At 39.7% G+C, this 25,409-nt stretch overlaps 1 protein-coding gene across 2 annotated transcripts in view; it reads right to left on the bottom strand.

The window, feature by feature from the left end:
• Positions 1 to 230: 230 nt before the first annotated feature.
• The window catches only part of ccdc88c (coiled-coil domain containing 88C), a 78,619-nt gene continuing 53,440 nt past the window's right edge, over positions 231 to 25,409 (bottom strand). For both annotated transcript variants that reach the window (XM_017694524.2, XM_017694526.2), the window contains 10 exons: positions 23,123 to 23,266; positions 22,165 to 22,351; positions 20,270 to 20,415; positions 20,092 to 20,181; positions 18,966 to 19,252; positions 11,492 to 11,698; positions 9,472 to 9,546; positions 9,274 to 9,345; positions 4,630 to 4,892; positions 231 to 2,987 (listed from right to left, as the gene is read on the bottom strand). In XM_017694524.2, the coding sequence (XP_017550013.1) occupies positions 2,148 to 2,987; positions 4,630 to 4,892; positions 9,274 to 9,345; positions 9,472 to 9,546; positions 11,492 to 11,698; positions 18,966 to 19,252; positions 20,092 to 20,181; positions 20,270 to 20,415; positions 22,165 to 22,351; positions 23,123 to 23,266 (2,311 nt within the window). In that variant the 3' untranslated portion in view covers positions 231 to 2,147. The remainder of the gene's footprint in view (positions 2,988 to 4,629; positions 4,893 to 9,273; positions 9,346 to 9,471; positions 9,547 to 11,491; positions 11,699 to 18,965; positions 19,253 to 20,091; positions 20,182 to 20,269; positions 20,416 to 22,164; positions 22,352 to 23,122; positions 23,267 to 25,409) is intronic.

The raw sequence follows: 25,409 nt of genomic DNA, 5'->3' as shown, positions 1-25,409 counted from the left end.
TGAGCATGCCTAGGAATACTAACCCACAAGTCTATCATATATTAATAGTAATTAGGCTGTTTGCTTTACAACTGTATTTAACTCATTTTTTAATCAAGTTTTAAAAAAGGGATTTATATTAAGTATGCAGGCAAATCCTTGCCTATACACCTGTTATATATTGATAGTAAAGAGTGGAAGAGGACCTTATTTTTTCATGAGTTAGTTCGATATGTGAAGAACGAAAACAGTTAATTTGGAAAGTCTTTATTACAAAGAGTTCAGTTTTTGGACAATAGCTTCTTCTATACAAATGGACAGAGACACTCGCATCAATCACAGTTTCACACATCATATTGGGTGACTAGCCAAAAGAAACAAAAAAAAAAACTTCACAAGTAACAATCAAAGTCTGTGTGAAGTAGGGTATGAAAATGGTGCATGTTTGTACATTGGTAACCGAAGGTGTGTTCAGATTGTGCCCTGATTAAAATAAGTGCATGCATGTGCGTTTGCTGAGGGAGAAAAAGAAGCACCTCACCTTAACCAACTCCTTTTCTCGGGACTTTCCTGTTTCTCAAAGCTCTGACAAACACCCCATAAGCCAGAGAGCTTTTTCCTCAACACATGCAAGGTTAGACTAATTTATTAATTGTATAATGTCCGAGCACCTATGGGAGCGATTACTTCTTTTTTCCCCCCTCTTGAGCTTTCACATCATGGCAAAAGCCATGCTAATAAGGAGCGCCACTAATGAAACAGGGAGTTCTAAACATATGCAAACAACACAGTATACAAATTGTTGTGTGCACTGGGGCTTCCCTGCTTTAATTACACTGTGCCGTGTTTGTTTTATACAGTCACAACTCAGCTGCACGCTCCATCAACTACACAACAAAGTGATTTGGAGGCAAACATGTATACACACACACATACACATACACACACATCCGCACAGTGTCATTTAATTTGGGAGACAATAAATAAACTAGCATATCAGAACATGGGAACAGTTTCGCAGTGTTACTGGTACAGTAAAGACTAATCCAACACTAAAACAAACTCAAACCTAAGCAAAGAAAGGTCAAATGTGTCCAGTGTAAAGACTTCAGTTTAGACTCTGCCTTATTTTGCTGGCATAGTGCTCTATCAATGTATTTACATACATAAAACCCACAGTGTTGAAAAGTTAATTGTCGTCTGATGACACACCATGTCTAGAAATGCCCTTGAGGACTAAAAATGCCTCAAATGTTAGAAGAGTTTTCTGCTCCAAGTCAATATTCATCACTTCAGTGTAGAAAGTCCTGCTCTCTTTATTCTTTACCACAAACTTCATCTCAATGCTCTTATACCACCCCCCCCCCACCCCCCTCCCCAATTTCTTTTCTTATTCTATCATTTTCACCCTCAAGTTAATTATCTTCCATTTGCATGCCCTCGAGCAACAGGCACTGCCAAAAGCCTGGTCCCTTAGCAAATAGGTGGTAACCCACAGCAGCGGAAAGGAGTTGAGCGCTAGGTCTGTCAGCAGGGAGCGAGAGTGAGGAGCCGCTTCCAGTAACCGATCCCACCGAGGCTGTCTGAATGATGGACTTGCGCTGTCTGCTTCCTAAAGATGGATACTGTAATTACTCTGTGATTATCCAGGGAGCGGTCCCTCACGCAAAAGCCCAATGTTTGATTTGCACATTCAGAATAGAACTCAAACTGGCCAGCTGTGCTGTCCGCAGAGAGCTGAAGGAAGTCAAATGGTGTTCAATAGAGGAGATGAGGGGGAAAAAAAGGAATACATTCTTAAGCTCTGTCCATCCCAAACACATCTCTTTGCCAAGCTTTGTATAAGTCCTGAACGTAGAACTGGGAGGATTATAGAAAGCAGGCGAGCACACTCTACTTTGTTGGTTCAGTAGGTTTCACAAATGCTTTTTGGGGCTTTTAAATCTATTTGCTTTGTAGTTTTATCAGTCAAAAGTCAACAACCATCGCTGCCCCCAAAAGCACTAGACAGAGTTGACTGCCGCTTTCTGAGGGAGTGCTGACAGAGTGACCTCACCATAACCCGCTCCTTTAGGTGGATCTCACCATTTCCTAAAACCCTGATTTAGAATGTCAATATACAATGTCCAGGCAGCTATGGGAGTATGAGAGGGATTGCTCCACCTGGGTTACACGCAGCCATACTCATACCACACGGTTTGTGGATCATTATTAGGGTCTGGGGAGGCTGGGGTGCTGATAGGCCGCTCCTCTACACCACAGTCTGACTTCTTTAGTGGCACAGGGTCAGCATGCCTGGGCTCGCTGTGCTCCTCCACCTCCTCCAGCCCGAGACTGGAGACGGCCCGCACCGGGGTCACTAATGCGACCTCGCCACGGTGGTGCTGTGGGACTGAGCGGCCATGAGCTGTCCCAGAACGAGTTCCTGTTGCACCAGGACGGCCTCCATAGCCCCAGTCTGTCTGAGGGGAGGCAGAGGATGCAGGCAAGAGCGGCTCATCTCTCGACTGGGCCAGAGAAAAGCGGCGGGGGTCCACCGAAAGGTGGGTGGGGTCTCCGCTCACGGGCCTGGCAGACTGCGGCCTGTCCCGTTGTCTCCTCACAAAACTTTCAGCCTGAGAAGGTGATCCTCCCTCAGCCCGGTAGCTATCAGGACCATTAGAGTGGAGGAGGTCAGCTGAAGCCAGGCTGAAGGTGCGACTCAAGCTGCTGCTACTTAAATTAACACCACGAGGTCCCGATTGCTGCAGAGGTGATGGACGGCTCCCAGTTCCACGGTTAGGGAGTGTTTGAGACTGAGAAAGTGGTGTAGAAACCTCTAAGGGTCGGATGCTGGGCTTGACACTGTGTCCTGGTTTGGAGGCTCGTCCATCTCCTCCAGATGAGGTCGTTTTGACTGTTGGGGTGACATAACTGGTAGGGGTCTTGGCTCCATCCCTCAGAGGTGCTGGTCGGCCTGCTCTGGTGAAATAGTCCGCCATCAGGTCCTCCCGACTCCCTGTTTGCACCTAGGAGAAAAAGAGAAAAATATTTAAAAAGCAGTCACATATACAGCCTCTGGCCAGGACTGTAGTACCAGCATGGTTGATTACAATAAACAAAACATAGAGCCAGAAACTCATTCTGCTTTATGTGCTTCAGGGCACAAGCATAAAGCACTGTGAAGGCAGCTTGTTAAGTATTTTACATTGATACATGGGGCAGACTGAGAGAGAGAGAGAGTGAAAGAATGAGAGAGTGAGAGCAAGATCTTGAGAGCGACAACAAGAGCTATGCGAAGAGAGATGGTGCCAGATAATAAACTCTAGAGTATCTGCTGGCTTCCACAGTGATGCCTGAGCATATGGCGTCTGTGTAGTAAACATTTTTTTTAGCACTTAGTGACATTAGCTTAATGGGCATCAATTACAAAACACTGATGCACTTTAAGCCCAAGCCAGGCAGAGAAGCTCACGATATCAGATAAAATCAATAAGAAAGGCCATAAAAAGGTAGCCACTATTGATTTTAGGTTGACTTCAAAAGTCTAGGGGAGGCTGTTGCTACACCATAGCTGTGCTGGCAAGGTGCAGTCGCAACTACCACAAACCACACGTTAAATTGGAAATGGGGGGTGAGGGCAAGTAGGAAATCTCACTGTTGACTTGAGGACCTGAGGCAGCTCTGAGGCAGGGTAATTTTCCATGCAAAAATAGCAAGCTGCTGCAGAGCCATCATTATTTATGGCTGAACCATCTTAACCCCTGAGGTCTCTAATGGCCCTTAACTGTGTAAATAAAATGCCACCTTGAAGACGCCATAAATTGCAGATGTTTCATTCTATAGGTAATGAGATCCTGGCAACAAGAGATGAGTATAACAACTGAAGCAAGCCTAAGTTTGTCTTTTTGTGATTTCAGTGTAAAGGTGAACTTTTATGCCACAACAATTCATATGCTGCCTCTGGTGGGTAAACGCATAGTATTCAAAAAGAAATTTTGCTACATCTTAAAAGCTTAAAGAAGACAGAATACAAATGAAAAGCTGACACTGAACATTTAGCCATAACTATCCATCCATCCATCCATCCATTTTCTAAGCCGCTTCTCCGTCAGGGTCGGGGGGGGATGCTGGAGCCTATCCCAGCAGTCTTCGGGCCGAAGGCAGCATACACCCTGGACAGGTCGCGAGTCCATCGCAGGGCATAGCCATAACTAGTCATAGCTAATTTTAGTTATTATGCGAATAATTTGAGGGTTAAATCGGCGTTATTGGTTGATACAGGATGTCAAATGAATACAAATGAATCCACTTAACGCAGAATCAACCGCACATTTTGTCAACACTTCAATCTCAATAACTGCATTCACGTTCAGCAGGATCTAAATCAGGATATTTCTACTGTTCAAATGTAGGTTTATTTACTTAATTGAATACTACAACATTTAATAAAACAAAAACACTACTACTACAGATGATGATGATGACAATAAATTATTATTATTGTTATGATTTTCATTATTATCAATAATAGCAATTGTGGTTTGGGGTGACAAACTGTTTATAAACACTGACTAATTTGTGCTTAAATGAAATGTATTCTCTTTAACACAGGCCTTTCTAATTCTTTCTAATTTTAATCAACGTTTTTGTTTTCCTGTGTGTCCTTACAGTGGGGGGTGAGAGGGCATTGCTCTCCTGCAAGAACTCCTCCAGGGTGACCATCTCACTTCCTGGTGAGGCAGGGCGGATAGGTGCAGGGCGGGTAGGGGCAGGGCGCAGCATGGAGCGATGAGTGGGCGGAGTCTCACAGGGCAAGGTGGAGCTTCGAGGCAGCAGAGAGGACTGACTGACTCTAGAGCCCTCATGACTCAGCCCAACTACATCATCACTGGAGAGACTGGCAGAACGGCCCTGCAGACGCTCCAGAGAACCTACAGGGGAGAAATACACAAACCAAAATCATCTGAATTAACAAAACAGTGGGATTGAGGAGAGAACGGAGCACAACTGACAAGGAAGGAAGGGCCTTGTCTCAAAACTACCTCATTTATCTAGTCAGAAGTTAAAAGAAACATACACTTTAATTACATTACTTAAGTACGACTGTCTTCAAAAAGACAGACAATCTGCACGTGGAGTGTTGACAGGGCAAGAAAACAGTCCTACTGACAATTTCAGGTGTTCAACTGACGGTTCAGTAACCATCACTTTGTATTTCTGCAATTAGATGTTTCCTTGCAATGCAATTTTATACAGAGAAATTCCATCAATGTTTCAAAAAAGTTGATATAATTATATCTCTGAGATGTAAACAGTCATTCAGAGTGGTTTGATGTGAAATAGTTAATTGCAGAGACATTTATTGGACTGATTTACAGTGGTAGTGATAGGAACCAGGGGTTGCCATGTCTACGAAGCAAATACAGGCATTTTAATATTAAATTCCACCAGTGAAACTACATGTCTTAAGTGTTTTATGTGCAAATGATAAAATAGCGGTAAATCTGTTTTACACCAGATTTTATCTCAAAACCTTCATAAAACAATGTCTCATGAATCAGGCAGCATATTCAGAACTATTTAATTTAATAACTTTTTTGAGGGAGCTTTTACAGGCATTAAAGGCTTCAGACATTTGGTTGGCTGTGAGCAAGCGCGACTCAGTAAATTAAAAACAAATAAGCATTTCATATCAAACCACTATGAAGGACTTGATTTACATCTTTATAATGTTATGCAGAAATTCTGAAATATCTATGGAAATTCCCCTTTAAACTACACTTCAGTCTGTGAAATGTATTCACCAAATGCTGTGTTTTGGAAAAATGAATACAATTTCATGACCATGTTGATACAAAACAGAAACGAAATCACCTCACTGCTAGGAGATGTGGTGAGGCTAGTAGGGTTGCTGAATGAAGTGCTAATGTGCATCTATAAGTAAATATGTTGCAGTGCTCTCAGAGGGCCATCCTACCGTGTATGTGGTGCAATTGACACTTCAGCCACAAAGCTGTTGTGTACTGACTAGATATCAGATGTTTTCCATCTAGTACATGATACTGGTTTTTCTCCAAAAATTATTTTATCCTGGTCTTTTTGTTATGACTAATGCGATTCATTCACCATCATTTGAGGCGTCTCATATGGTTTGTTTAACCTCCGTGCCAGTAGTACTACAATGAACCGCAATCTGCACATTCTGTACTGTTGGGACAGAATGTAAACTTTAATATCATTCCAGGATTATTTAATTAACTAAAAGGCAGCACTAGAACTGCACCATATGGACAAATAATGTGTGACACAGTTGTAGGATATTGCAATGATGTGAGAAATGATTACAGTTAAAATATACATTTTCAGTGTATCTATGACTGGATGTATAGCAAGTACAGAACCTGGTTTTCATTGTATTTATATAGTTTTTATTTTGCTGTGTATCTTATACATTTTCCTGCTAATTAAAAGAGCATCACTGTAATCTCTTTAACAAAATGACATCACTACTGACTAATGGGCAAAATGAAAATAATTAAATATTTACAGCTAATACAGCTACATAACTGCAATCATGTTATATTCATGCACCGGGCTGCAACTTTTTTGCCTTTATTTAGGCCAATATAAATAAAATATATGTACATAATTATTTGAAAAGCTCCTTATATATTCCCCATGACATCACTAATGGCATGTTTTCCCCATTCTGATAGTTTATGTGAACATTACCTAAAGCTGCTGACCCACATCTGCATGATTTTATGCACTGCACTGCTGCCACACAATTGGCTGACATTGTCCCACAGCCTGTCGTTAGACCATGGACATAATGTTATACAAATGTTATAAAAGTTAATGTGGCAGAAAAGAGTTTATTTTTCTTGGTTTAAAAAACTTCAAATAAACATGTAGACATGGGTCACATACAGAGAGCTAGTGGTATAGCTAGACTATCATTTTGGGGGGAGCTGTTAACAGGATTGGTGGGCCAGCTAGCAAGATTTAAGAACCAGGAGCTTTGGTACAGTTGTGATCAAATTTATTCAACCCCCAATGCTGTGAAGGGTTTTATGGAATTCAGTGCACATTTGTAATTGCGTTCATAATTAAATCTTACAAGGACTTGTTAAAGAACTAAATGCAACTAAAATAGCATCAATTGTTTTTTTCATGAAGTATTAAATGGCCTTTTTGTGATTTCTTCATTGACACAATTATTCAACCCCTTTTACGACTACCACTCCTAAGAACAGAGGTTCATTCCAGTGTTTTCAATCAGGTATTAAAACCACCTGTGGATGTCAACGAGCAGCAATCAAGCATAATAAGCACCAATTAGGCAGATTTAAAAGGACTGTGATACTCAGCTCCTTCTAGACATCTACTGGTGTGTTTACAAGCATGGTGAAGGCAAGAGAATGGTCCCAGAAGACACGAGAAGAGGTTATTTCTCTTCACAAGAATGGCAATGGATATAAGAAGATTGCGAAGTTGTTAAATATTCCAAGAGACACTATCGGAAGTATCATTCGCAAGTTCAAGTTAAAGGGCACAGTGGAAACGCTAACTGGTCGTGGCAGAAAGATGATCCTGACCGCGACTGCTGTGCGCTACCTGAAGCGTAATGTGGAGAAAAATCCCCGCGTGACTGCTAAGGAACTGAAAAAAAGACCTGTCAGATGTGGGCACCAAAGTTTCAGCTCAGACAATAAGGCGCGCACTGCATAACGAAGACCTCCATGCCAGAACACCCAGGCGCACCCCCTTGCTGACTCCAAAGAACAAGAAAAGTCGACTGCAGTATGCCAAAAGTCATGTGGACAAGCCACAAAAGTTTTGGGACAGTGTACTGTGGTCAGATGAAACTGAATTAGAACTGTTTGGGCCAATGGACCAGCGCTATGTTTGGAGGAGGAAGAACCAGGCTTATGAACAAAAGAACACCTTGCCTACTGTGAAGCATGGCGGGGGGTCAATTATGCTTTGGGGCTGTTTTGCTTCTAATGGTCCAGGAAAGCTTCAACGTGTGCAGGGTACCATGAATTCCCTTCAGTACCAGGAGATATTGGAGGAAAATGTGATGGAGTCAGTCACAAACCTGCGGCTTTGGAGACGTTGGATCTTCCAACAGGACAATGATCCGAAGCACACATCCAAGTCCACTAGAGCATGGTTGAAGATGAAAGGCTGGAACATTCTAGAGTGGCCATTGCAGTCACCAGACTTAAATCCAATTGAGAACCTCTGGTGGGACCTAAAGAAGGCAGTTGCAGCGCGCAAGCCTAAGAATGTGACTGAACTGGAGGCTTTTGCCCATGAAGAATGGGCTAAGATACCCATAGGTCGCTGCAAGACACTTGTGTCAAGCTATGTTTCACGCTTGAAAGATGTCATAAGTGGAAAAGGATGTTGTACTAAGTACTAAAAAGTAATGTCACTAGGGGGTTGAATAAAACTGATAATGATGTGAGCACAGAAAAGACATTTGTGGTTATTTCATCATAAATGTTATGTTATATTTGTCTAATTTATAAGTGCCTCTTTGATATAATTGTAAATAAGATGACTGAAATGATCAAAATCAATGTCAAACTGGCCAAAACACTTTATTTCAGTGGGGGTTGAATAAATTTGATCACAACTGTATAGTGAGGACGATGACCAGCTAGCCAGACAAGCCTCAATACAGCAGAAACATGTTTGGATATTAACCCCAACAACTATTTACCAAACACGGCTAAAATTAGTTACTATAACGATTAGCTTACATGAAATATAACAACACTAAAATATATAGGGCAAATGGTTGAACAGCATTTTTATAATTACTTTCTCACAGTATTGTAGCCTAGGAGCAAGGAGCCAAGGAGCAAGCTAATGCTATATCTATATTTGCTAAAAAAAAAAAAAAAAAAAAAGGTTTTGTTCTATGCCTGATTGCGCAACGAATGGTGGCATGAATGCTGCCATGATGATGGAGTCTACTGAAACTTTGTGATAACTGCAGAAGAACTTTATCAGGCTCTCATTTAATGTGGAAAGCAAGTATGACAAACACATTTGGTGATATTTGCATTGGCATCAGAGTATTTTGTTGGCATTCAACTGAGTGGCTTTGGCCCCTCCGTGGCTACACATTAGCCTAGATGCACTAAAAATGAACATTACCTCGTGCAAAGGAAAAAACGCTCTGTTAGCCAGCAATAACATTTTGCTAGCTAGATTTTTAGCATTTCGCAGAGCGATAGTTGGCCTGTCTTATGAGAACAATAGTAAATGAGCGGGCTTTCATAGGGGGAGCTCATGCACCTTTGGAGTTGACAGGAGAGCTGCTGCTGGAGGTGTTGCGGCTGTAATCGGCAGAGCCGGGCCTGTGGCCTGCTGGAAGGACAGAAGGAGGGACAGATGAGGGATGCTTATTTGTTTGTCCACATAGCTGAGTAAATGAATGCCAGGGAAAGGCAGCAGTGAGGCTCAACACTTATTGATTTCAACTGGGGCTCCTACCTGCGTTTCCATGGCCACCAGACCCAAAGCCAGCATCAAGGGAGTGCAGACGCAAGTCTTCCTCAGAGATTAATCCTGCAGAACACAGGGAAGTGAGAATGAGTAAGCGGTGGTTGTATGTGTGGGACTGTGTGTGGTTCATGTGTCTTTCTTTTAATATGAAGTCCCTTCACAGAAGGTATGAGAAGTGAAGGCATATAATTCCAACTCTTTCATTAGAGTCATCCTGAATCAAGGGACAGGAAATACTAGCGAACCATGTGAGAAAGAGGAAATTCAAATGATTCATTACACTTTCAGCAATGCTACCAACGTCATAACACGGACATGAAAGCAAGGCAGTTTCTGTTCTTCTGTGTTAGTCAAAATCATTTTCACGGGATTTTTTTTGCATCATACTGTGAATTTTTCAGCCTTTTTTCTGCATCACATCATTTTTACAAACTTCTGCATTATACCCATTTTTTTCAGGCTTTTCTTCTCTATCATAGTGAGCATTTTTTAGCTCAATTTTGAGGCAACAAATCTTAATCTAGTTTACAACCTTAATCATCCTATAAACCAATATATGTGTTCCCATCAAAAGAGTGTTGCAGTGTTTTATGTTTCATACATAAACATATAAAAAGCGCAGTAACACTATACTGCAGCCTAAAGCTACTACTGTCTTCCTGTGTGTGTTTGGGTATCTGTCCCTGCTTGCTTATGCAAGTCGATGGAGATGGAAGAACGATGCAGGCAACTCAAATAAACATTAAATCTGAGCAAAATCGCTGTTATAACAGCAAGCTTAATTAAGTGGAAGCCTTGACGGAATGATCCTTGTAAGATGACTCTTCTCAATGACAGCGAGAGCAGGGGTCAATCTTGCTTATGTTTTATCAGAAATGTGTGCATACAAAGTGAAATAAACATTTTAATGACCAGCCAAAATAAGCCTGCCTGCACAAAACACACCTAAAGCCAATTTTGTTTAGGAGTTTGAATGCGTGTTCTCTGATCATAATACCTGCAGAATGAGTTATAGATGTGCAGAGGAGTCCAGTCTCAGTTATTAACCCATTTATACCAAAGACTTATGACCCAAGTAAAATAAAGAAACTGGCCCTCAGTTTTTTTCTGACAGAAAATGCTGAAATTTAGCTTCGTTACTTTGAGACACAGCCTATCCAATCAATATTTGACCATTTTAATGACCCCTATATAATTCATATTTCTAACATTATTCAAAGTTACAATTTTGGAAAAACAACAAAAATCTCAAAATAACTTCATTTCAATCATAAATCAAGTCACATATCCAATCACATATATTTCACACGCCATATATTATTGTAATTTAACTTGTGTGTGTTTTGTCGTGCATGTGTGTGTATATTGTTCTAATACAGAACAGCTTCCCATTGAAATGTATTGGATTCTCTTAGACAGCACACACTGACTGTGTGTTTCATGCTTGCATGTAAGGAGGTAACTGAAATAGAGATGGTGATTTGCTAAGATATTGGCCCAAATTGATCAAATTGTGATAAACAGAACATTCATATTTTATGAAAACATGTAACATTAACAAAAACATGATCCTAATTAGACTAAAGACTAGATGTAAAATATTGAAATAACCCTTTAAAGCCAATCAATACAGAAAATCATATCATAACAGTATAAATACATGTTTTTTTACTATTAAACTGTTATTTAAACCATATTAAGACCTGTGTTAGACTAATAGATTACCAACATGCATTTCTGTTTGTGTCATGCACATAATTTTTTATTAGTTTAGACCATAACTTTAAATTCCACTATAAAATACAAGTAAAAGCTACTGGGTGAGGATCTGTTTAAACTTACTCTACAAAAATGTGCTTGCTACATACAAGTGATGTACAAAATGACTTCATTAAACAAAACGTTTTCTTTCGGAGGAATAATTTGCAGTCAAAAACAGAAAAAAAAAAAAACATTGCAAAATATATAACAAATCTTTACATATCCTTGCAGTCAATCACCAAGTTACCTATAGGTCTACGCCCTGGCCGCGAGCTGGGGGGAGTGAAGCCTGGTGCAATGCGGGAATTATGGTCCAGTGGGGTTGAACAGGAGGCTCCTGGCTCTATGGCCCTCCGCCTGACCGCCAGCTCCTCGTGTCCATTTACGTTCTCACTGCTGTCCCCTGCTGGCCTGTAAACCTCTCTGCATCTGGAACTGCCACTGTCACTCAGACCTGAGAAAGAAGAAGAGAAGGAGGAGGAGGAGGAAGATGAGGAAGAGGTTAAGTCAGGCGCTACATTAAATAATATCAGCACATAAGACTAAAACACAAACAGTGCTGCTGAGCTCCTGCGGACACGGTGGGCCGCTGCATGGGATTATGTGCCGCTGTGTTAGGACAAACAATTGCACATGTAAGTGTTAGTACAGAAGACATGTATGACATTACTAGGGCTGCCACAACTCCCCAAACAAACCTGCATGATCATAAAGCATGCTGTCGCTGTTGGACCACAATTAACTCTACAGGAAAAAATGTTTAACTTAGAATGAAAATCGCCATTCATGTGTTCATTTTTCCAAACTGCATTTGTATATACTGAAATCTAGGTTACTGAAATCTGCATTTGTTGATCATTTTCTATTGACGTAATCAGGAACCTTAGCAAGTGTCTGCATGGTTTGTTATTGTTCAACACTGCATTTCTGTTTGGCCATTTTAAAAACTCGATAAATAATCTAAATAATCTGCAAATTGTTATTATAATCAATAGTGACAGCCCCAGACATCAGACAGTGAACATGCAGGACCATGGTAGGATTTAAGCACATTACAGTTTGTCGACCAGTCAACAAGCAAATCCATCAGGTTCACAGCATCTGCATCCAAAATCCTATGAGAGCCATTCTAACATTCAGTGTGTTCATACAAGCTACTGCAACTAATACAGGCACAAATGAGATTAAGCAGCAATGTGCTTGATTGGAAAACATCCTGCACTTCCTGATATCGCTTAACAATAAACTATGTGATTCACTGCCATTAATGTTGAATTATTAGTATCCATTTACAGCATAATGCTGTGTGGAGTTCAATACAACTACCATCAGCAGTTTACAATCAACTTTCAGGGTTACACCCAAAGTAGTGCTATACCACATTTTGTATTTTTATGATGGCAGGAAAAAGCTGGTCACAGAGGTAGCAAGCAGGTGCAATGTTAACCACCAACACATATAACAGGAAACAGAAGACTAAAGCTACATTTCACAAGCTCATAGAGAAAGCACTGCAAATATGTTGCTGCAAAGTTTGGCATTTTTAGGTCATTTAAGTTGGTCAGATCCAAGAACAAGCGGCTCTCTTAAGACTTTTATAGTGTTAGTCCTACATTTCCATAGTCCTCTACAAACATGTGACATCATCAGGTGACTTTTCTTGTATAGTTGTTGCATTGTCTACTGCAGCGGTGCTCAAACCTGGATGCCACAAGATAAAAAATAAATTAGGGGGTCACCTTTGCTAAGAATCTGCTAATTTTCTGTCCTGACAGCTTGTAACATTAACACTCAACTTTCACTTGTTCTCATTTTAACAAACTAATATACTGCCAATTTTTTATTCTAAATTATTACTATATTACTAAATTAAGTAATATTTGAAGCCAGGCTAGATTGTAATTGTAATACCAACCACATTGTTTTACCTACCAAACTTGTATTCTAAATTATTGATATATTACTACATTTACAGCATTTGGCAGAGAGAGCAACTTACAATTTTTACATTTTACACAGGTAGGTGGAGGCAGTGTTAGGAGTCCTGCCCAGGGACTCTTATTCGTATAATGTAGGATGCTTATCCAGGCGGAGGATTGAGACCCAGTCTCCAGCCTAGAAGGCAGAGATCTTACTCACGACATTATACCAACCACTACATTAAGAAATATTTAAAGTAAGCCTAGATTGTAATTATATTACCAAACAACAAATCATGATGACATTGTTGATTTAGCATTATTGAAATAATGCTCCAGACAATAATAGTTGTCTAAATCTACATTACTTTCCAAGCATAACTGTCTATAGTTGCTGTCTGAACAAAACCTTGCATGCAAAGAGAAAGCAGAGCCACACCTCTGGCAGGATGTGCAGGAGTTTTTGTGGTGTTTTCTTGTGCTTTTGAAAGCTGTGCCAAGACAATTCATCCAGCTAACACCACACTATCTATCTATCTGGGTGGCATCTGTTATTTCCCTAGACACACCTCTATATCTCACTAGAACACCACTGGGCAGTGAGGCAGACAGCGCTGTAGCAGCTTAGGCACAAGTCTTTATTTTATTTTATTTTATATTATATATTTTAAACTTTACTCTTGTGTGAGGGGAGAACAGGTTTGTGGGGTGGTAATCACTGTCTAAAACAGCTGCACCAGGGCTGTCAAATACCCTTAAATGATGGCATATTACTTGAGCAATCCTATTTTCAAGCAATTAATCCAACACCATTGTCAAAGACTGCTTATTCAGTACACAGACGTGATGCTGCGGAGGTCAGTTAGGCACATTTGTAAATACATAGTGTTTGCAGATTAAAAGCATGTTGTATTCATTTATTCACATTGTATGCCAAAGGCCAAATGCACTGACACAAGCACAAGAGGCTGAGTGAGATCTAGATGAAAAGTATAGGGGAAAAGAAGCAGTCCAAGCATTAGAAGCACATAAGTGTGGCTTAATCAACACGAGAATATGGGGTAAACACAGGCCTGGGGAGCGAAACACATATGTAGATCATGTGTAGGTGCACAGAGTGTGGACTGGACAGTACAGGCCATCCAGTGCCCTCCACAAATATTGGCACCCCTGGTAATCATGAGCAAAATGAGCTACAGTATTCTTCATTACTCATCCTTTTGATCTTTCATCTTTATTTAAGGTATAATGATTGAAAGATAAAACTAAACCAGGCACCTCTTGAAGTTCTTAACAGTAAAATTTTACTAAAGGAAAAAAACCCATACATATTTTATGTTTTTAAGCTTAAGTTAAGTTTACCTTAAAAACCTTGGGGCTGGGGAGGTGCCTGTATAAGCCTCTGCTGTTGAGGACCAACAAACCCAAGCTATGGCAGTTTGCCAAATGTTACTGGAACTTTCAGTGGGACCGTGGATGAGACCAAAATAAAGGTTTTCACAACAAATAACAGAGGTGAGTTTGGAGTGGACAGATGGACAGTCATGCAGAAAAGTACCTCATTCCCACTGTGAAGAATGGTGGTGGATCTAGGATACTGTAGGTCTTTTTTCTTCCAAAGCCCCTGAACAATTTTTTCGGATACATCGTATCACAGACTCCATCATTACCAGCAGAAACAAAGTTAACCTCTGGAGAGATTCTGCATGGAGGAATGGTCTCAGATTCTTTGCCATATGTTCTCCAGTCTCATTAAACATTGTAAGTGAAGACTCTGAGCTGTTATCTTTACAAAGGGAGGCTGCACAAAGTATTACATGAAGAAATTTATTTCCTGATCAGATTTAGTTTTTTTTGTTTTCAATCACTGTTCTTTACAGAAAGGTTAACTTGTTGGTAATATTTTGAATGAAAGATGAAAATGATAAGCAATGAAGAATGTTTACCAGGGGTGCCAATATTTGTGAAGAGTACTGTAGCTCACTCTTGCGTCTCTATGAGCACAGCCCTCCTCTGATTAACTTATCCCTCACGCTCCCCCTCACTCCACACACTCAATTAAATTTCTATTGACTGGCCTGCTTAACACATGGTCCACAGCCTTTAGTGACTGCTCTCTCACACAGACCCATTCATCTTCTTCATCCTTGGCTAGCATCGATACACAAACAACACTTTTTTTTGGTAATGTCAGGACATGGGGTCATAAATATATCCCCTTTGTATTATTTATATACATAACTGCTCATACTGCATATGCCTATATGTCATTAAACATCTATGCCTAATCCTAAACACAACTGTAATCTTAAAAGAATGGCTTGACATATCTAATTTACGCAGTTTTCCACCTACTCTAGATGTAGTCACTTAGCCAAGGCATGACTGGTGTCCAAAACTGCCTTCTTTATTTTAGAGCTGGAGTTTTGTTGCTAACAAACTCAAAGTCAATAATCACCCAAATATTTTCTGTAAATCCATCCCTATTTCTCTTAACCGAATACACAGTTAGCTCTTCTTTAGGCCAGAAACATACGCCATGCAGGTATGCAGACGCTGAAAGTTAGGCAGACACAGTTTCATGCATTTCTGTATTTAAAGATGTGTTACAACACAATTCACAATGCAACACATGCACAAGCTGCATTCTGTGCATGACAGCAAAGGGCACTATAGTGATAGCCATATAGTCAAGCCTGGCTAAACTGTCTTGCAAGGCAAAACAAATTTACTTATATAGTACTTTCATACACTGCAGTCTTTATGTACATCAGCACTTTTTTTAAATACACTGCAGTCTCTATTCGTATAGCACTTTTCATACAATGCGGTCTTTTTATACAGCACCTTTCAAAGACTGCAGTCTTTATTTATAGAGCACGTTTTATACACTGCGGTCTTCATTCATAGAGCACCTTTCATACACTGCGGTCTTTATTTATAGAGCACTTTTCATACACTGCGGTCTTTATTTATTATAGCACCTTTCATACACTGCAGTCTTTATTATAGCACCTTTCATACACTGCAGTCTTTATTTATAGAGCACCTTTCATACACTGCGGTCTTTATTTATAGAGCACTTTTCATACACTGCGGTCTTTATTTATTATAGCACCTTTCATACACTGCAGTCTTTATTATAACACCTTTCATACACTGCAGTCTTTATTTATAGAGCACCTTTCATACACTGCAGTCTTTATTTATAGAGCACTTTTCATACACTGCAGTCTTCATTCAGAGCACTTTTCATACACTGCGGTCTTTATTTATAGAGCACCTTTCATACACTGCGGTCTTTATTTATAGAGCACTTCATACACTGCAGTCTTCCTTCATAGAGCACTTTTCATACACTGTGGTCTTTATTATAGCACCTTTCATACACTGCAGTCTTTATTTATAGAGCACTTTTCATACACTGATTTCTTTATTCATAGAGCACTTTTCATAGACTGCTGTCTTTATTTATATAGGATATTCTGAACACTGTGGTCATTAAAAGTGCTTGCACAACCAGTGTGACTGTGATGGCAGATGAACAGTTGGATAAGACTAGCATAATTGCTTTGGTTGCATAAATATATACATCATATTTTTGTTCTGACTGAACAGTTAAAACAGGTTACACTGCTCTACTGTCCACGTGTTTAGCTCTTGAGGTTGCTGGAATAACAGTTGATAACGTGCTGATTTGTCCTCTTTCAGCTCCTTGAGTACTGAGGGTTTTAACTGCCACAGTGATGCAAGAACACAGTGAGTTTGTACAGAAAGACAGAAGGTTTGCAATGTGTTGGAAGTACATCGTCACTTGCCTTTCAATATATCTCTGGCCATGGACATGCAGACTGGGTTTATGACCGTTTGACTTACTAAAACACATCAGTGTAGCTGAACCGACAAGCCTGCACAACCTTAAAGAAGATTGGGATGCAGTTCAAGCGGGTTAAAATATGTTTTGGGAATGTATTTACTGGTTGCTATTGGCGGACATTTGATTTCGTGTTTGTTAAAAACGTAGCTCCAGTGCTGAATTAAAAAAGAAGCAAACTTTGGACACCAGACATGTCTCAGAAGATAGACTATATCTGGTGTCCAAAGTTTGCTTCTTTAGTTTACCACTTTTTTCCTCAAACTATTGCATTAACCTCAGTAAGAAAAGAGAAACAGCTTTGCCCTTTCAGTCCCAGCAAAATAAATGGCATGTAGCTTTTGCAAAAAGAATTTTATAGAGTCAGACCATTTTGTAAGTCTGAACATTGTAGGTTGGCTGCGTTTTTCTCTGTTATTAATACAAAGTCATGACATTTTTGACCTTAAAGCGCACAAAAAACAAATATGCACACAAGCAGGTGGCACAAACATCATTCAAGGAGCAAGAGCAAAGCCAGATGCATTCAGGTGCTCCACTTCAACATACAGCTACTTACGGCAACGTTCTACTCAGATCCCATTGGCCTGGACATCAGGGGTCCCCATAAGAGTGCTCATGCAGAGTTCAGCCTCTGTGTATGTGTGCTTGTGTGATTCCCTAGAATGTGGACTGAATTACTGAACCCAAGTAGTGTACAGTCATTATGCTATTATGTCTGTGACATCAGAAATATGTTCAATGGTGTTCTTTGGCATTTGTCTATTAGTGCGCACATTTATAAAAGAACTACAGAATACATCAAATCAATAAAAACAATCAAAAATCTAATTAAATAAATAAAACTGACGTAATCAAAAATCATAACGTGAATAAACTGGAACAATGAGTGAGAATGACTGAGCTTATAGAGAGATATTATTGTGATGATGGTGCTGATGATGGACGGTAATAGAGAGCTAAAACTGGCCAATCTGCGAGAGCGACTCGCAGGGGGAGCTGGGCATGATGACGTCAGCAGAGGCCCAAAAGCGCAGCCGTTTGGCCAGAGAGGGCCGCGAGGGCGGGGTCCGAGGCACTCGCATTTTCTCCTGGCTCTTACTTCGCAGAAAACGGAACCGCTTAGCTGCTACAGGGGCTGAGTGTGTGTATGTGTGTGTGTGTGTATGTATGTGTGTAGGGGAATGGATTAATGTACAAACAGCAACACAGAGGGGGAGAGAGAGAGAGAGACAGGGGTCAGTGGAAGAGAGAAGATGAGTCAGAAAGTTAACACTATGAATGAAGTCCCAGCACCCTTAGAAGAAACAAATGCATTCAGATTAAGATTAGATGAAATGCATGCAAGATCACATATAGGTTAAAATGATTGACTTGGAGAGTTTTAAAAGATAGAAAAATGATACATGATGCTAAAGATGATGTCTAGAGGAACAGTTAGCAGAGCAGAGGTCTAGTGAAGTTTGAATGTAGGGATGTGGACCCCTTGTAGAATAAAATGGTTATAGAGAACTAATGACTCAGTTTCATGAAAGCTTGGGTATGTGATCAAGATTAATGCATTATAGAATTAATATTTCCAGTGCTAAGGTCTGACTGAGCCATGTTCTGAGTCACTATAAAATACTCAATATGCACACATATGAATGCATACATTAACTGAATTCTGTAATGATATGCCAAGTTATTAAAAACCATTGTGCAATACAGGTAAATATAGACTACAGTTAACAAATTAATTGCTAAATGAAACTTGGTAGTTTACTACTAATAAATTACATACTACAAATATCATCATACTACATTTTATCATAGCTTTATAAAAGCAATGCATTTACTCTTCTATCCCTAGTGGGATGTCCAAATGTTTCAACACTTCATTTTCTGTACATACTGACTGGGCAGCTAGACAGGCAGCGTGGACTCACCTTTGTTATTGGTTAGAGGTGAGAAGACTAGGGACTGGACGTGGTTTTCCTCCACTGAGTGGTTCACTGGGGAGTCCAGGCTGAGGCGGGTCTGACGAGGAGGTAGTGGAGGGGGAGGAAGAGGTGGGCTGCTGTCAGGGAAGTCTAAGGTGACCGGGATCTCTGGAAGAGGAATGTCTGGTGCGCTGCGGATTCGCTCGCGAGTGCTCTCCGGCCTCTCACGAGAGGCATCCTTCTTGGGCTTAATCAGCTTGGCTATGGCTTTAGCTCCAACCCAGTGGCTCCTCCTGTAACATGAAAACACACACAAAAAAGTAAATATATACATACACACCCACCCACCCACATACATACATACATACATACATACATACACACACCTACACACCCACCCACCCACAAACATACATACACACACCTACACACCCACCCACCCACCCACATACATTACATACATACATACATACCCACCTACACACCCACCCACATACATACATACACCCACCTACACACCCACCCACCTACATACACATACCTACATACATACACACACACACACACACACACACACCTACACACCCATCCACCTACATACACACATACAGCTTGCTAATATAAGCACAGCCAATATTCATACAACAGAATGGCTGCTGCTACTGTATTTAGCTATGCAATGTACTTTGACTACTTTTGTGGATAATACCACATCTACAATAATCGCATATTTCAAGTTACTTCATGCATAATGAATGCACAGTGCTATGCCTTTACTTGTTAGCTACACTGACCTCATAGTTAATGACTCTGCTCATTTGGGGGAAGGGGGAAATAAGATATACATGATTTTTCATAAACTATTTCAATGTATTCCAACTATTCAAATGTATTGAAAATTTTGTATTGTTCCCTAATGTGTTTCTGAATAAAACACTGTATCCAGGAGGGTCTCCGATTTAGCTGAGCACCTCGCTTAACAATATTTGATGAATTGCGCTTAACATGACCAGGGACATGAACCAAGGCAAATGAAGTAAGGTTTTAAAAAAAAAAAAAAAAGTCAATTTTTTCCATTTTAGATTTTAAAATGTATGCTTAATGCCAAGTGTACAGCTAAAGTTAAGCTCACTTTTTAGGAGTCGGGTCGTAGAACTTGTACTGATCCATGATCTTCTCCTCCAGCTTCTCCTTTTGCCTCCGTAATGAGTTCAGCTTATCACTGCAGCCCACAGAGAAACAGGTTAAAACCACACAATCACAACATGCTGGAACTGAAGCCTCTACAACAGACTGTTCCAGACACTCACATGTACTGTTTCTGCTCCTCGTGGTAGAGCTCTTTGCTCTCCATGGTCCTCTCCAGCAGAGTTTGGTTCTGCTGGCTCAGCATCTGGATCTGACTCAGGAGGTGATGGTTCTCCTCCTCCAAGTTCCCCTTCAATCGGGTCAGCAGCTGCGCAATCACAGACAAATATTTCACACTCAACCGCTTCTTCCTGTAAACATCCAGTCCAGTGGACCAGTGCACACAGTCAAGAGGAAGAATAGAATGCAAGCCTCAAAAGCTCAACACTGGGACTTTCTAATTAACTGCGCTGAAACAAAGGTTAACAATGGGTCTCTTGCCAAAAATCTTAACTTTTGGAGTTGCAGGACATTTGTTGAAAAAGTACATAGCTGAGTGGCAAAAGTCATATATCAATTATTATGTTACAGTAAATTACAGCCAAAACAGGTTGTTGTTTTGTTTAGTTACAGGCAGTAATGTAAAGTAATTGTTTTCAACACTTCTTGACTGCTATGATCGTGTGTTGACTTACACCACAACAGTTACTGACACCACAACAGTTACTTCCTTTTTCTTCTTAATTACCATTGTATTTATCACTATTGGGCTTTTTTGCTATTTTTGTATTATATTGTTTAATATTATGTAAAACATTAAATAATATATTACAAATTATTTAAAAAACTGCAGATCAGACTCAATTTTAGTGACAGTAGAAAAAAGGAAACACGATCTCTAATGACTATTATGTGTTTTAATATTAATAAAGAATCTATAACTGTAGGCATACTTTGTTTGCACACTTTTACATCTGAATGGCTCCTTCTGACATTGACACCCCCGCCAACGTCAACGCTAAATTAATAGTCAAGAACTAAATATGTAAAATATCAAAAACAGCATAATCTCAAAATCTAAATGAAAACTGATTTAAATACAAACAATTTGTAAGCAAATGTTTGCTGCTCTGATTTAAATGACATTTTGCTGATTTTCAAAGTGAAACTACGTGAACACATCCTCAACAAACTTCTCCACATTTTAACACTCCGTTTAATACACTTCATTTCCTTCTTTTTCTCCTCCAATATGTTAATCTCAGCAAATAAATAACATTTTTATTTAGAAAATCAACAAAACATCATTTGGCTGGCAGTGTTTAAACCTTTGCATATGACTGTATGTGTAGGAAGTTTTCATGTGTAGGAGAACAGCAGACTAACTGCTGTAATATGACAGTTTTGAACCAATACAAAATTATCTTTGTGTCTAAGAGAAATAGGGCATTATGGGACATTTAACTGCTGCTTAAGAACAAACTTGAGATTCAGGCACCATCCCATTTCACTCCTTGCCACTACCACTTGGCCCTTACCCCTTCCTTATGCCCATTCATGCCTAGGGGCAGGGTGTCCTGATTTTTGCTGAAACCTATATAGAAGTGTAGGGCAAAGTGTTACGGCTACATGGCTCTCCAAATGTCTGATGTCTCGGTTGCTCACTAATTTTCCCACTCTGCCTTAATTGGTGTCAGAGTGTAATTGCTGCACCACTTAAGGTAGAATAGGAAAATTTTTACATGAAGCTGGCAAATAGCTGACTTCAGCTTCATAACACCAAAGAATTAGAGGTGGGTGATAATATATAATTGGCACACCCCCCCTAAAGTTGTTGAACTTTACCCTCCTCTGCTATCACCGCACACTGGCAGGGTCACCTACAGAGCACTGCTAGTTGCCTTTTATTGAAGTAAAGTTCTTTTTTATTTGAGGGTCCCATTTTGTAGGTGAAGATTTCAAACACTACACCTTGTAACTCAGTTCCAAGGGGCAAAGTGACGTTCAAAAACAAGGGGTAAGGGTAAAAATAAGAAATGGGGTTGGGCCTTAGAGTTGCAGTCAGTCCCCCCCTCACCTCACAGTGGTTGTCCAGTTTTGTCATGGAGATGTCCAGACCCTGATGCTGCTCTTTGAGTTGGTCATAGCGCGCCTGCCAGCGGTTCAGCTCCAGCTGAGACTCGTTCAGAGACGTCTTCAGCTCCTTGCTCTGATGCTGCAGACTGTCATACTCCTGCTGCAGCTGCGCATGCGTGTGTGACAGCCTGCAAACACACAGCCATCATACTAGAAATATGATACAGAACTACAGGTGCTCATGTAAAAGAGCATGCATTGGAAAACACTGATTAAAAAAAAGGAGAGTTATTTTCCAGTACAGTGGATCTATGTTCACAGTTTACAAAAATGCCTTTCACATATATATGATATGTACTGTAAATGTAATTCATTACAAAATAACAAATGGACTTAAATATGGTGCTGTGTCCTAAAATAGTAGCAATTATTGTGCTCCAACCATTCAATTGAATTGGTTAAATAACATGAGAGTGAAAATACATTAAATGAAAGTAAGTAGACATCCTCTATAGAGAACACACCTCCACATATTTTAATGCACAATTACTGTTTGTTTGCTGTATCCAACATAATAGAAAAAATAATAGAACATTAAATAAAAGTTATGGCACATATTTTATGTCATGTTTTATTTTTTCTAATATCTTTAAAATCAGTAAATAAATACGAATTGTGAACTAAAATGTACAGAAAAATGTCATATATGTGTTGCCTTCAGAGAAAGTGCTAACTTATTTTCACGTAGAAAATCAACAAAATACAATTTGCCCCGGGGTTTGGGGCAACTATGATAAGTTTTATAACCTTTAGAAGTTTGTGTCTGTGTCTGCAACAACACTACAGTAATATTATTTAACCAGCAGAGGGCAGCATTAGCCACCTGATTAACTCTTAGCTTGTAGTACAGCCTCGAAGTAAACTTTTGTGTTTCTGTGAGGTCAGTTTGTAAGGCTGACCTGTCCATCTCGTCCCTCAGGCCGCGGTTCTCCTCCAGAATCAGAGTGTTTTTGCGGATTTCCTCGCCTAAACTCTCACGTTCTCTCTGCAGAGATGCCTCCAGTGCTTCCATAGCGTCCTTCTGCTTCAGGAGCAGCACATATCTGCACAGAAACGGTTTAACAAGGAAAGTAGCCTTCGTTTAGTGCATAACAGCTTCACACAATATACTTAAATAAATTCCTAACAGTCTTCACCTCACGTTATGAAGCACCAATGCAGTTGAGGGGGCCATTAGTCAACAGCGGGGGCATTAAAAAATGAATGTCATGAAATATTGAGTGTGGGTGACATGTGGTCTGTAGAATGCAGGGTGAAATCCCATCAACCCTCTGAGGCTCATGGCTGGCCGGTATCACAGCTGATTGGGCCCCTGACACCCGGCTGCTTTATATGTGAGCTCTAGGTCTCTGGAGACCCACTGCTGCATTATTCATGAGAGACAGCAAAGGAGATACACACACGCACACTAGTTCTAAGCCTGACTAAACACCGCTCTGTTTTTCACCTCACTTCATAAACAATACGGAGAAATTTCCACTGAGCAGCGTGGAAAAGTGCCGTGACAGGCACGTGTGCGCACATTTGTGTGGATGCACTATATTCAGGAATCAGAAATGAAATAATTACAAGTATAATAATGTATTGTAACATCACTGAATGCTTTAAGTAACATTGTCTATAACAATAATGACAAGTATATATTATTTTTATGATGTGTTTGTCTTATGTTTGCATAAGACATGCCATAAGAAACATATGAACATGAAGGGTGATGCATTTTTGTAAATATTAATATGATTATAATGCCTTATGTATGCATAATGAATGAAAAAAGTTTTGGTAGAAAAAAGTGACAGTGTGTATAAAAGGGGTAAATGGCACTGTTATTGTACGTTATATTTAAGATTTTTTGTATTTTTGTTCCCTCCAACATTTTAAACTTGGTAAAAAAAAAAGAATAAATCAATTTTCACTTAGACAAACAATAAAACGTGTTGTTTGACTTTGTGTTCTAATTTTTTATATGACTGTATATAAAATACACATTAATGTTTTTAATACGGTGAGATACTATGAAAAAATTGATACCGTGGAATGTTTCTGCTATTCATACTTATTGATTTATATTTTGACAAGAGGAGAAGTTTTCAAATCCGGTTTGCGGTCTTTCATTTTGTAATCATTCTTAGGTACGACACTAGGAGGCCAAACAGTGGCATCAACAGTTCAGTTAAGTTAAAGCAATTACAAAATTCAAGACCAGACACTGAATTTAAGATCTGGATTTGAAGACATCAGGTCTAGGTCCTTTTTTACCTTTATCAGGAGGTTTTGCCAAATACATCTGTAATAAGCAACATTCCATGCACTTTTGTTCATGCACACTGTTGTTGCATTTTGTGCATTTAAATGTATTAATCTTCAAAGAAAGTTACTTGTTTGCACTAATTATGTGTTCACTAGGTGCTGCTTTTGTTGGAATAAATGTCAATTTCCTTTTTACTTCTGCATAAAAAAAAAACAACAACAACAACAAAAAAAACAATGATTATCAAATAGCCAAACTGTGATCCTGTAAACATATAAAACTCTCATGTTCTCATATCACAGACTCATATAGGCTGACCTGTCCAGTGTTGTGAGATCAGCATAGCAGGTCTGGTTATACCTGCAATACTCATATCTGAAATGTTAAAACGACAGATATAATAGATACTTATAAAATGACTTCTGAAGCATGTTTAGAAGTACCGATTAAAAATGCTCAGCAATAATGTGAGTTTCACAAATACAGATATGAAAGCAGATACATTTTAGGTTAAGATGACAATAAGCTGTTTAGACTTGTCCTCTGCAGATTTCTTATGGGGCAGATGCAAAGAAATGTGGTTTCTTTGGAACAGACTTCAAAAACGACTCCCGTACGATCTTATTAGATCAGGAGCTGGAGCATTAACATGTGGTGAGGCCACAATAGGCCCGTTTTGATAAAAAATATAGACTATATGAAGAGCAGGATTCACCTCGATACACACAGACTGTGTGAGATTCTCTGTTTCACATTCTTAAGTTTAGCTCATAAAAACCACTGACTATGTTTTAACACAGTGCTGTCTTGGTATCAATGTCTGCCCACATCAAGCTGTAAGTGACCATTATAGCTCTTTCACTATTGTTCTGTCAGCAACCCTCACAGCTCAGTCACAGTGGCGTCTCCGTACAGTCGAGACATGATTCATCACT

The sequence above is a fragment of the Pygocentrus nattereri genome, chromosome 10 (genome assembly GCF_015220715.1).
Source record: "Pygocentrus nattereri isolate fPygNat1 chromosome 10, fPygNat1.pri, whole genome shotgun sequence".
Lineage (NCBI taxonomy): Eukaryota > Metazoa > Chordata > Actinopteri > Characiformes > Serrasalmidae > Pygocentrus > Pygocentrus nattereri.
Note: the sequence above shows the minus strand (reverse complement) of the source record. Positions and strands in the feature narration are given on the sequence as shown.